The sequence below is a fragment of the Eschrichtius robustus genome, chromosome 12 (genome assembly GCF_028021215.1).
Source record: "Eschrichtius robustus isolate mEscRob2 chromosome 12, mEscRob2.pri, whole genome shotgun sequence".
Classification (NCBI taxonomy): domain Eukaryota; kingdom Metazoa; phylum Chordata; class Mammalia; order Artiodactyla; family Eschrichtiidae; genus Eschrichtius; species Eschrichtius robustus.
The window spans coordinates 8,362,862-8,376,777 of NC_090835.1; the positions used below are offsets into that span (position 1 = coordinate 8,362,862).

General features: G+C 47.6%; 1 protein-coding gene across 1 annotated transcript in view; it reads right to left on the bottom strand.

Annotated features, from left to right (window-relative positions):
• LMCD1 (LIM and cysteine rich domains 1) overlaps positions 1–7,518 on the bottom strand; it is a 58,093-nt gene extending 50,575 nt beyond the window's left edge. The window contains exon 1 of the mRNA XM_068559252.1: positions 7,374–7,518. Coding sequence (XP_068415353.1) covers positions 7,374–7,415 — 42 coding nt within the window. The 5' untranslated portion in view covers positions 7,416–7,518. The remainder of the gene's footprint in view (positions 1–7,373) is intronic.
• Between the last annotated feature and the right edge of the window lie 6,398 nt (positions 7,519–13,916).

Here is a 13,916-nt window from a genome sequence, read left to right on the forward strand (position 1 = left end):
AGCAAAAGAGGAGGAAGAGGGGTGTGTGTGTGTTTGTGATGGGGGAGGTCAAGGAACACACAGAATGAAAGAACACTGCCATTATTTGGTTCTTCTCTTACCGTCATGTAAAACACATTGCACTGGACTCAAGTTTACATGGCAGGAACCAAAACTTTCTTATTCATTGCCTTGTACTGAGCGCTCAGCACATAATAGGTACTAAATAAATATCTGCTAAACGAAGAAATGGGTGACTATTACCCTGTCTTATAAGCAAGACATCCGAGGCCTTGGCGAGGGTAAGTGCCTGGGTCAGATCACCCAGCTGGGACCAACGAGTGGTCTCAGCAAAGGGGAGGGCTGCTTTTTGGAAGTGTGGCAACCACACACCCAAGGCAAATTGTTGCCATTGTCATGATTTTTGCAGCTGATGTGACCAGAGTCTATTTATGGCCAGGTCTAAGTTTAGCTACAAAGAGAAGGTCCTGCAGTCTGATACCTTAGGAGCCACCTGTGACGTCAGTAAGCTGAACTTGGTCTTCCACGTTCTAGCACTTAACTACCTATGGGATTTCTGCACTGGGCTGATGAGAGGGCATACCAATAATAGCAGGAGGCAATATTATTTTCAGAACGTACTATGCATCCAGGCACTTTACCTGCTTTATCTCATTAGACTCCTTAAATATAGCACTATTATTAATTCCCTTTTTCAAATGAGGAACTAGAGGTCCAGAGAGGATAAGCAACTTGGTTGTAGACCTAGAAAATGTCAGAACTACGTGTCACATCTAGATCTCCATGCTTGCAAAGGCTGCATGTTTAGCCACTTCTCAAAATGGCCTCTGAACCATGTGGCCAAAGCTACGTTCACAGCCAAAATGTTCACCTGACCTTCTGAGCTTTGAAGGTATGAGGGTGACATGAAATCAGGGTACCATGGCCATGGAAGTGACGGAAGAGAGAAGATACCCTTTTCTCCTTCATTCTTAAAAGATGCTGTGAGTCAGTGCATCTCTGCTATGTCACATGTAAATTTTGGATGTGACATTTTCCCCCCATGTCCCATCTGCCACATGAAGGGATTGACCAAGCAGATCACTAGATTTGTCTCAGCTCTTTTATATAATGATTCCTTCACATTTTCTCCAAAGATTAATTTTAAGGACCCCATGTTTTAAAATAGGAGGAGGAAAAAAAAATCAGTCCATACACATATCATGTGGATTTGAAACAGCCGCCATGGGCTGGACCGTGGCACTAACTTTGTCCTTCAAAAGAGTGACTTGCCAAATACAGCCCTTGGTTTCTTCTCCCTCGGCAATCTTATTTCCTTTTAAAGCATGTCCTGGTGGGGGCTTGGGCTGTTTTGCTTGGTCCTGATTCCTGTGTTATTGGGTAGACCGTGAGTCAGGCTGACCAGGCATGTAGAGATACACATTCCAGAGGCCAAGCTTATCCCCAGGATAGAATTTCCTGGAAGCTCTGGAACTTGGATCTCTAGGATTTTATTTTATTTTTTTTTGTCACGTATCATTGCTTCTTCAGTAATTTCTGGATAATATTGTATGATTCTTTGGATTGTCTCTCTACCAGCCTTCTCTCTAGACAGTTCTATCAGACTTCTAGAAACCCAGGAAGGGAGAAATCTAGAAAGTCCTTCTTCTCTACCTGGGAAATAGCTTTGACTTGGTGTGGGTGATGGTATACACCTGGTCGTGGCCAAGAACTATCAGAGAGGCACAGATGCCTGGTAACCTCTGGCAAATGCTGGGCCATTCCTGAATCCCACTATCAGTGTGTAGGAAGGCCTTGATCTCTGTGTGAAGCCTGTAGTAATAATCCTAGTCCTTCACCACCAGATTTCTGCTTCTGATGAAAGCCTTCTGGTTTCTTCCTGCAGTGGAAAGAGCTTCAGTTTTGGAATCAGAGAAGACCGGGCATGAGTTCTTAACTTGTCATCATATGATCTTAGGCAAGTCATTTAAACTCTTAGCGTTAATTGACTCATGTGTAAAAAGGATATTAATATTTTTGCACAGTAGTCCTAAAGGCTAAGAGAGAGAGGATGTGAGAAAACATCAAGCATCCTGAGTGTACTCAAAAGACATCTTTCCTTCCTTTCTTGTGCCTTTCCCCCAACTTGTCCATCCTAACAGAAAACAGATGAGTCTTCCTGCAGATCCTTAGGGGACAAGAGTCCAGATGGATGATGAAAGTAAGACCAGCACATCCTTTCTGAGAAAACATGTAAACACTTCTCATATAAAAGAGCAGACAGTGAGCAACTGGATTTCCACATCAAATATTTAGGCTTAGATACCAAGTACAAGTTTCCGCCACTAAAAGAGTCTTGGTCCACATAGGAGACCTGACTTCTTGTTTCACTCTTTCTAGAAGAGCTATCTAGACAGCATTTCTGGAGCATCTGCAGATCTGTGCCACGGATACGTGCTCAGCTCCCAGAATGGGTTCAGGATAGCCCCAGTGTTGCATGTGAAGTTAAGGAAATGGTTCGATCTTGAGGGTCTCCTGTGCACGTGGCTGGTGACCCTGCACCTGGTGAAGTCACGGCAGCTGCCAGCCACATCCTCTTCCTACTAGCCAATGAAAGGGAAGAGGGGGAGATTTCCAGACAAAGGCACTTAGAGAGCAGCAGCTGTCTCTTCTTTCTGGAGGTCCCGAAAAGCTGTTCCCCAATTCTGCTTTCAGTGGAACTGAGTTTTAGTCCTGTTTTCCCATAATCATTTGTGATTTGGGAGACAGTGTGGTATACAGGAAAGGTCAGTGGACTGCAGGGGGAACGGAGTCCAGTTCTCATTCAAGGTCGGCCACTTCCTAGGAAAAGTGACCTATCCAAAGTCACCGGTAAGTGCTTGCAGTTACTGTAATGACTCGACCCCCGCCCCAGCCAGAAAACTCTTCTTATGATACATATTTCAATGGTGTCGGATGAACACTGGGGAGATAAGAACCCCCAGGGTCTGTGCTTATCAGGACAGATTTCCACTTTATTATACAGACACTATTTTGAATGTGCAAGTTGGAAGGAAAGATTCTCCTTGCCAAAGTCAAATGGAATACCTCTTGTGGAGCCCAGTTGACCCTAGTGGGTGGGTTACAGGAGGAACTATTCCCTGACTTCTCTGCTCCTGAGATGGCTTAGAATAAAGCCGAGAGATGATCTGCGAGGTACCTTTCCCTGCCTTCCACCACCTCAGCGGGTGGATGCATTGGTGAAAGTCAACTGTCACCCGCAACCCCATATATTCGGACGTGTCAACCCCATATATTCGGACGTGTCTGCACAACGTGACAAGCATCTGCAAGTTACAAGCAGTGGCTTCAGCATCCGTTTGGGGAGATCTTTAAGAAGGACTTGGATAATTTCTTTCTTTCTTTCCTTCTTTCTTTCTTTCTCTCTCTCTCTCTCTTTCTTTCTTTCTCTTTCTTTTTCTTTTTTTTTTTTTTTTTTAAATATGGCTCTCTTTGGGCCAAGTTGCTTATACACCTATGGGCACGTATCCAACGGCTTGGCTATTAAAGTCTTTAAGTGACAGCTTAATATATTTCGAAGATGGAGGGAGCCAAGGCCAATTCTCGAGGAGCCGTGTTGATGTTGGATCGGCTCGCCCAGGCAGCATGCCAGCAGTTTTGCACACGGCAGGAACTGGAGGTGAAGGCAGGAAGGGCTGAGTACAGAGGGGAGGGCGGAGCTGGAGGACAGGAAAGCCAGGAGGGCCGTGATGTGGAGGAGGGTGGAGGGAGACGCCCAGCTGAACCTGGCAACGCACTAGGACGGACCATTCTTTCACGCTCCTCCAACGTGGTGCCGAGGGGTGAGAAATAGAACCCTCCGGAGCCGGTCCACTGGCAGACTCACAGTCAGCAGTGAACATGCTCTCTGATCTTTTTGTTCTAGTCCTTTCCAAACTCCTGCAAATGGCTCTTTGGCAGCCAAGGGGCCTGTATTCTTACGGAGCCTCATGGGCCCTGGCCCACCTTCTTAGCAATCTCAGAGAGGGGGCTTGACCTCTCTGGGTCTCAGTTTCCTAATCCCTAAAGTGAAAAGAGCTCCGTGTCTGCTTCCAGGCCTACCATTCCAGCACTCCAGAGTGAAATGCTCAGTGACTGATGATCTCTGTTGTGTAAGCAGATTTTGTATCTGTTGGGCTAGAATGAAGACAGGGTCATCGGGCATCGTTCTAGGTTATCAAGGCTGAGCAGCTGGCTTTCGCTCAGCCGAATGAAAATCAGTTACTCGTCAGATGGGCCAGTCAGCTGAAGAAAGAAAAGCACGTCCTTCATTCACCAAAAGACTCAGCAGTCACACACCCACTGAAATACACAACCACCACTGACAATAACAATGGCTAAGACTATTTGCGCTCATGTGCTGAGCCCTTTGTATGCGTCAGCTCATTTCATGACTACGGACGGACCCCTTGGGAGGGAGATGCTGTTAGTGTCTCCCAATTTTCAGATGAGGACGCAGACTTAGACGTTTATCAGCTTGCCCAAGAGCACACAGCTAGTAAGTGGTGGAGCTGGGATTTGAACCCAGATCTGGTTACAAGAATACTAACCGCTTACTAAACAAGAGAAGAACACATCCACAGTGGTGGTTGATTCCACCAAGAGAAATGGCATTTGGCCTTCCAGGCTTTTTGTTACCAGGGCACGGTGGCTAGTTCCTGATTCTCAGGGAAACTCTCCATGCTAGGAAACCTGTTTCCCGGTTGAAAAACAGATCGTGACTCAAGAGCCGCCAATGGGAGCATTCGACTCAGCACAGATGAGAGGACATAGGGAACTATTTCTACGCCCTGCCACGAACTATGGATGTGACCCACGGCCAGTCCCCCTGTCTGCCCGGAATTGGATAGATGGTCTCAAAGCCTACTCCAGGTTTGGGATTTTATGTTCTCTCTCTTGAAGACTTTTTTCTGACTTTCCAGCTGCTAGGGATTCCCTGCAGCGCCCATCCCTTTGGGGGCAGGGCAGTGGAGGCAGCTTGTAGGCCCTTTGGAATCATTTCTCATTTTGTAAATAGGTCCCTTGAAGCTCTCAGGGTCCATGAAATTGTTTCAAGATGCCTAAGTGTGATTATGCCTCCTGAAGCCAAATGTCAGAACACCCCCCCACTGTTGCAGATTTTAAAAGTAAATTATGCAATAAAAGCTTTGCAGCATGCTGTTGATGTGACCCAGTGTTTAATCACCGCTGTACAGCTCAGCAAGTACAAGCTTACGCAAAAGCTAAGTGGAGCTTTCCCCCCATTCCCTTCCCTTCCCTTCCCTTCCCTTGACCTTCTGAGTTGATGACATGGGTTAATCAACCAAGTGGTGATCCTCCTCCACTGTCACAGTCCCAAAGGGTAAAAAATATCCACCCTTTCATCTCTACCCACCACATGCTTTTGCTAAGCCTGCAGTTGGATCTAAATGGAAAATAAACGCTTTGCAGGCCAAGGAAGTTGGCACTAGAGGGGGACAGGTAGGAGACTGTGTTCCACCTCTAATCCGGATAATCACACTCTCCCATGCAAAGGAAAATAAAAGCAAGCCTTCCTCCGAGTGGTGGCCGGGGCCGGTGCTGAGGAGGGGTGTTCCGCGTATCCTGTGTCCCTTCACCCGTTAGCCGTCCACTAGCTTGTAGTAAAACCACCCCGAACCATCTGATTTTCCAGTGGACAGCGAGACGCTGCCCCTTTAGCTCTGAACTCTTTTACCTCGGCTGAATTTGGGGAGGCAGTTCAGCCACACAAATATCCCGGTTGCCGCCACAGGTTAGAAAACAATAACGCACAAATTGTACTGTCCGAGAACACCGTGGTCTTAGCCCGTTCACTTGTAGTTGACTGAGTCCTGCTGTGCATGGCATGCTGCGTCAGGACAGAGATGAGCGACAAAGGTTTGTCCTCAAGGAGTTTAGAAAGGTGGGTAGAGAAGTGAGAGCAGTGTGTGCCTGACTCACTAGTGGGTAGAAATTACCGGATATCTTACCAAGGTCTAACATGCTGTGAGAATTCCAAAGGAGGAGAGATGACTGGATTCTGCAGATAGTCTGGCAAATGCAGTGGGGGCAGGTACATTCCAGAGAGATGCCCTGATGAAGTCTGCCCTGGTGTACACATTCAGAAGGGTCTGATGCCCTCTGTGTATGTGAGTCTGGGGCAGGCCAGCCATGCAGTGGCGTAGCTGTAAATCAGATGCGTGAATCCTGCACCTCTAAGTGGCTGGCTTGCATTTTGATTCTGACATAGTTTTTTTTTTTTTTCCCCCTCGCATTCTACCCCTGCACCCACCCCCCCCCCCCCACCCCCCCACGCCTCCGGTAATGGCAGATGTCTAAAGAGGACTTTGCCCTGCAAGACCAAGTTCTCTTTGGGAGATGACCCTACAGGGTACCATCGCTGTTACTGCTTCTGTGAGGGAGGTGGGACCTATCATCCCCCCATGGGAAACAAGGGAACTGAGGCTCAGAAAAGGGACTCGGTCATTGTGATGCAGCTAAAAAGTGGCAGGGCTGGGGTTTCGATGCCTAAGGTTTTCCTTAGGCTCTGCTGCCTGCTGGGAGCAACTCTTTAAAGTGACCCTGGGCCTCAGTTTCTCCACTGGCCTAGGCTGTCTCTCGGCTTCCTTCCAGCTCACAGGTCCTCTAAGCCTCCAGCCTGTGCCCCCTCCCAACTGCCTGCAGGTAAGTAACTGGCGGTGGTTGGAGCTAGGGCACAGCTGCAGGGCCCTCAGGCAGTAATTCACCCGTGACCTTCTGGGCTCCCGGCCAGCCCTTCTTGAAAGGGAAACGTGCAGACCCTGGGGACAGAAATTAGTTCCCGTGTGCTGGAATTGCTGCCACTGCCAATATCACCAACTAAAGAAACTGGTTTCTCTCTCTCTCTCTCTCTCTCTCTCTCTCTCTCTCTCTCTCTCTCTCTCTCTCTCTCTGTGTGTGTGTGTGTGTGTGTGTGTGAGAGTCTGAAAAACACAAAACGCTAGGATGACAGCAAAAAGGGAGATTCCTTGTGAGTAAATATAACCCCCTCCCCAAACCTTCACCTCAATCACAGGAGGGGGAAGATAGGGTCTTTCCCCCCCGCTAGAGACCGGAGAATTACCATTTCAGAAAAAGTTTTACCTTATTTAAATTTTAATTAGCATCATCAGAGAACTAAGATCCTTGGCAAAAAACTTTACACGACGACCTTTAAGAGTAAAATTTGGGGTGTGCGCCTGTTAGCTCAAACGTGTATTCCCAGCTTTTCTATTTTCTGTTAAGTCTCGGAATTTAGTGAATTTCCTTCTCCTTACTTCTAGGTAAGGAGGAAACACAGAGGAGAGGGAAACGGGGAAAGAAAGAATCTGGGTAAGTACAGACAGATCGCAGCTCACCTTCTGAACGCCTGGGTTGAGGTCCTTGGCCACCTTTGCCATCCTCTTCTGGGGTGGACAGACAGCGCCTGGCTTCTCAGGCAGAGGCGCGAGGGCGCGCAGCGGGGACAGCGGTGGCTGAATGGCCAGGATCGCTGGCCCAGGGCGAGCTCTGCTCGCAGCCCGGCGCGGCGGGGCCCTTTAATTGGAGAGCGGGACTCCCTCTAAAACCTCGCCAGCCAATCGGCGCGGGCGCTCGCGCTTGGCCAGCCAATCCCAGCGCGCGGCTCCCCCCCTCCCTTCGGTTGGTCTGGGCCCGGCCGGGAGGCTGCAGCGGAGTGAGCGCTGCCCTTACGTCAGTGCGGCCGCGGCCCCTGCCTGCCCGGGCGGCGCACATCTGTCCCTGAGCGGCAGGAATCCGTCCCCACGCCCTTCTCCTTTAAAGGACAATGGGCAGAGGGTGGGGCGGGCCGCCGGGCCCCGCGATCCATTCAGGTCAAAAGGGATAGTGATCAAACAGGAAGGCTCGGGTATTTTTAGTGAGCTGGGTCCAAAAATAAATGCTGAGCTGTGTTCCCCTGCCCACCCTTTCTGCCTTGTCGTAGAGGGGTGGGCAGGTGGTATGCAGCAGCTCTGACTAAGCTGGCTAGCTTTTCCCAAACCTGGGCAAGTTTTCCAATCATCGGAGAGGAGGTGAGATTGCAGTGAGTTGTGATTTGTGTTTTAAACTTAATGTTTGTAAAGTATTAATCTGCCTTTTATAACTTGCTTTCGTGTCAGTCCTCCCCATTCAGGGAGGAAGAGAACACTGTCCTGATTTTATACGTGGCAGCATGTACATCTTCACTCCTGTAGTCATATTTTCTCATTGTTATCTAATAATTATCTCAGGTATTGCTCTTGCTACCACGATAATGAGGATGATTGTCACTCCCATTTAACAGATGAGGGAATAGGATCAGAGAGGGTCACTGGGCCAAAGGTGAACTCTTCAGCAAGGCTTTAACCTGAGAGAGGGAGCGTGAGAGCTCATCTGGGGAGAAGGGACACAGGATAACAAGCCATAAACTAGGAAATTCATATTTTTTTAGATTAATTGAGTCATGCAGGTCTGGACAAGCATGATTCCATCTGTGGATTTCTCACATCCTTGGGAGGAAGTCTCTTGCAACATCTAACATCACAAGTCCTAGAAGACAAAATCGGCCAGGTCTCACTGTGTCATGCTGTCTGCCTATAAATCCACAGCTATTAAGCCAGTTCCACAGACCTGGGTTCCCAGAGCCATTTTCCCAGCCTAGACAGAGGATTAAACACAGCCCTTTTTCCCCAGACAGGAGAGTACTCTGTCATGAGGTTTTCGTCCTGTAACCCACATTGGCAGTGCACCCCTGCTGGAAACCAGGGCTTGAATGGGCTAAAATAAAACCCGTTTGCAAGGAGAATGCAGGGTGGTTTCAAAGCACATCGTGTGGGACTGATTTGAGGGGACAGGGAAGCTGCAGGTCACATTCTAGGGCTTTTTCTCGTATTGGAGACGCTTTCCTTCTTAAAGCCTCCTCCAGTTTGGTTCTTAACACGTCATCATCGTCAGCGATCCCGAATCTTGACCCATGATCCCAAGCTGTGGTTCTTTTTTCACATCCCTGGAAAGGGCTTTCTATCTGTGACTCCTTTTTTCCAAGACGCGGGATGATCTTTTTCTCCCTTCATGGATTTCCGCTCTGATCAGTGTTTGTCTCGCTTGCTCCCACCTGTAGCCCCGACACCTAGCCCGTGATTGATGCTCAGAACACATCTGGGGAGTGAGTGGAGGTTGCGTTCTGGCTTTGAGTCAGCAGTGAGCTGGCAAGGTGGCACTGCGAGAGACGGCTCAGTGCCACCCCTGGTCTGGTTTGTCCAAACTTCCTAGGTGGGCTGCATGATTAAACCAGGGTGTAAATTAACCGTGGCCAACGGAAGCCTGGACTGGGAGAGGTTTCCACGTGAATAGCCCTTTCAGTAGCAAATCCTAGAAACAATGGTGTTGAACTGGGATGTCCTGCCAGAAGCCTTTAGACTTCAGAGCTATGGGAACAGAAGCCAGGAGAATAACAAAGGCAAGCTTTATCCCTTGCAAACTAGGCAGAAGCCTACCCAGTGAAGTCATTTCCCACTCTCTTCCCAGCCACCCTCCCTGCCCCACTTTGAGAAATTATTGTTCCATGGAATAATTTGACTTTTATGAACGGTAACACTGTTTAGCTCCAAACAAGACAGTCTTCCCCTCTTCTTATTTTTACCCTTGGCTACAGTTTCAATTAAGGAAGCAGGTATTGTGGCTCTTTCTCAGAATATGAGTATCAGAAGCTACTGCTTGGGGACTTCCCTGGTGGCGCAGTGGTTAAGAATTTGCCTGCCAATGCAGGGGACACGGGGCCAAGCCCTGGTCCGGGAAGATCCCACATGCCGCGGAGCAGCTGAGCCCCTGTGCCACAACTGCTGAGCCTGTGCTCTGGAGCCCTCGAGCCACAACTACTGAGCCCTTGAGCCACAACACTGAAGCCCGTGCGCCTAGAGCCCGTGCTCCACAACAAGAGAGGCCACCGCAGTGAGAGGCATGTGCACCGCAGCGAAGAGTGGCCCCTGCTCGCCACAACTAGAGAAAGCCCGCACGCAGCAACGAAGACCCAACACAGCCAAAAATAAATAAATAAATTAATTAAAAAAAAAAAAAAGAAGCTACTGCTTGGATGGCCTTGTCTCTCCTTTCTGGAAAAGAACCTGTCGCAGGCAGAAAGCTGCTCCCTGCTTCCTGTAGTGCTTAGTCTGCCCTCAGCTGAGGGTGCTGACTCTGGCTCTTTAAATCCTACTCTCAAGCCAAATGTTCCAGGGGACCTATAGTCAGAGTTTTGACGGGACACCTGGACAGAGTCTTATAATCTGGACTGTTCTGGAAAATGGAGGCAGTAGGGCCCATTATATCTCAGCCTCACTCCATCTCTGGGGTCCTTTTGCTTCTCTTTGGGAGAAAATGGGGTATCTTTTCCAGGTTGGAACGGCAAAGAGATCTGATTTCCCCAAGGTTCATTGCTTGGTGGTGCTGGGGCTTATTAGAAGCTTCATTCATCCATCAAGTAGTTTTGGGGGCACCTGCCTGAAGGCAAGCCCTGTTTTAGGTGCTGGGGACACCCAGGTAAATAAAAGAATCCTTCCCCTTCAAGAATGTCTTGGTCTGATAAGTATCACTGGGGCTCTTTGATTCACAAAGCTCTTATCTTACTTGACCTTCAAGACAACCGTGGTATAATTCTAATTGTTCCATAATAATTCGGATTATATCTCTGGGAGAAAATGGAGATTTGGGACAGTCAAGGGTTCCATCCAAGGTCATACTCCAGCAGGTGGCAGAGCTGAAATTCAAACTCAGGGCTTTTAGCCCCAGACTGTGTCGTCTGAGTTATCACGCTGCCTCCTATAGTGACTGTCAAGGATTGATTACAGGACAAGAGTCAGCATTCGGAGCAAGGTGATGGTGTTGTTATCCTTGTCATTGGGTTTGTCCTAAGTGGGATTTTTTGAGTCTGAGTTTCATGCTCTTTTCACTGTTCATTCATGCATTCAACAAACATTGAGCTGAGAACTCTAATGGGTGAGGCCCTGAGCTGTAGATATGACATAGACTGAATAAGACCGGAAAGGTTCCTGCTCTCATACAGCTTCTATTCTGGTCGGGGGAGACTGGCATGGAACAGGTGAACAGATCATTAGGTGAGGGAACTAAGAATGGCAATGAGGGCCTCAGAGGAAATAAATGGAGGAGTGAGTCACTGGATGTGTGGTCCCTTGAGATCAGGTGGTCCAGGAAGGCCTGACTGAGGAGGTGATGTGTGAGATGAAACCTAAAGAGGGAGTTCGAGTCAGCATGGCAATGAGCAGAGTTGCCACAGAAAGAACATTCCAGAAGGATGGAGTCATGAGTGCTAGGACCCTAAGGTGGCCATGGGCTTGATGTGTCTGAGGGATCATAGGGTCATTATAGTTGGAGAGTAATGAGGGACAAGGAGAAGTTGTGAGGAGACCTTGTCGGGACTGGATCACTTTGGATGCTGATAAGGAGTTTAAATTTTGTTTTTTAATTTATTTTATTTATTTATTTTTGGCTGCATTGGGTCTTCGTTGCTGCACGCGGGCTTTCTCTAGTTGCAGCGAGCGGGGGCTACTCTTCGTTGCGGTGCACGGGCTTCTCATTGTGGTGGCTTCTCTTTTTGCGGAGCACGGGCTCTAGGCGCAAGGGCTTCAGTTGTTGTGGCACGAGGGCTCAGTAGTTGTGGCTCACAGGCTCTAGAGTGCAGGCTCAGTAGTTGAGGTGCACGGGCTTAGTTGCTCCACGGCATGTGACATCCTCCCGGACCAGGGCTTGAACCCGTGTCCCCTGTGTTGGCAGGCGGATTCTTAACCACTGCACCAGCAGGGAAGTCCCCAGGAATTTAAATCTTTTTCTGAGGACAGTAGGAAACTATAGATCAGTGCTTTCCCACTGAGATATAATGTGAGCCACGTATATCATTAAAAATTTTCTAATAGCCGCATTAAAAAAGAGTTATAAAAAGGTAAACTATATTTTATTTAACCCCATATATCTGAAATGGTGTCATATCCACTTGTGAATGATGTAAAACATTATTGAGATGTTTTATATTCTTTTTTTGTGCTACATCTTTGAAACCTGGTGTGTGTTTTATACTTACAGGGCATCTCAGCTAAGGTCAGCTACTTTGCAAACGCTTAGTAGCCGTGCGTGGCCAGTGGCTACCATACTGGCCAGGATGTTATAGAGCTTTATGTAGGGGAATGGCAGTATCTGATTTGCTAGTTAACTCACAGCCAGGACATCCAGGAGCTTCCAATAGAAACCCAGTTGGTAACTAACAACCCCTGATTATCAGAGCCTGAGGCTGAGGGGCTGGGAACCCATAACTGAGTTTCTGGCCTCGTATGTGTGTTTCAAGCATTGAGCTGGGAGGGAAAAGTGATTTCCTCAAAGTAACAGAGCTAGAAAGAGGCCAAGTAAAACCTGGAACCCAGGTCTTTTAGTTCCATGCCAATTTAGAAAATCCCCAATCATCATGGCTCACAAAGCTGATGTTTTTACTGTTATAATGTAGCAAATGTGGCTTAGTTGTTTTAATATGCAAACATGCATGATGGCTTCTATTTGGTTATGATTTTCCTTAACATATTGTTTTCATTAAAAACACCCAACACTTAAGAGTAGGTAGATATCAATAATCCGTGAACCACATAGTATATTTTAATGTGTATTAATTGATATAAATATACCATGAACTACATCATATATTTTAATATGTATCAGCTTGGAACATCATTTGTACCATATATATGTGAATTGTTCACAACTTGAATTTTTTGGTTTCTTTCCTGCCATGCTTACAGTAACTTTAATTTTAGAATAACTATCTAATTTTCTCCAGATTTTTGGATGGACTGACTCCTAGATCAAGAAAGGCTTTGCCTGTAAGGCCAAAGCATCTGGATGAAAACAAAACATGATTCTTGGACCCAGCTATTCTCCTGCCTTAGAGCCTGTCTTTGACAGGGACAGTGAAACGCACAAGAAGATCTGTCCATTGCGAAGGAGCACTGGGTCACGAGTCCAGAGCCCTGCATTTGATTCTAGCTCTGCTGAAAGCGGTGTGGCTGCTGTCATCCACAAGGCCACTCGCAACTCAAATTTGTCATTAGTTACTGGGAGCACGTGATCAATTTCCTCTGAACATCAGATGTGTATTGCACCTGATGGTGCGATGGAGCCATTCCCTTCTTTGCCAGGTTGACAAGGGAGTGGAAAGAGCACGAGATTGAGACCCAGAAAATCTTCGTGTGTGTTTCAGCTTCATCACGGGGCTGAGCTCACTGATTTGGGCAATATATTTGAGAGTCTCTGCGTCCTTGAAAAAAATGAGGATAACAATATTTATTCCTCTTGCTGTACAAGGCATATCCATATGTTCATCTGTAACTATCTGTAGTGTCAGAATTCTAGGATGCTGTCCAGTGACCCAGGCCCTTATATAATCCCTTCCCCATGAGTGTGGGTGGTACCTCTAACTTGGTTCTAACCAACAGAATGTGGCAAAGGTGATGGGATTCCACTCCTGTGATGATGTTGAGTCTTATGGCCAAAGTGAGGTCCCTAATAGGGAGACTATCCTGGGTGGGCCTGACCTAATCAGGTGAGCTGTTCACAGGAGGAGCCAGAAGTCAGAGACGGAGGAAATCTCTACCTCCGTCCTGCTGGCCTTAAAGAAGTGAGCTGCCACGAGTTCCACGTCTGTAAGGAAGTGAATTCTGCCAACAACCACGCGGCAGGAGGATAAACGAGTACTGTTCTAAGTTGCTAAGTTCGTGGTAATTTATCACACAGCGTATTGAAAACCAACATACTATCATCCTCCTCACTCTTGGATCTGGTTAAAAGATTTACTTCTCTGCTACTTCCTGGGGAGAAGATGTTTGGTACCTATTTTTAAAAGAAATACATCTGCTCCCTTCAATTCTTAA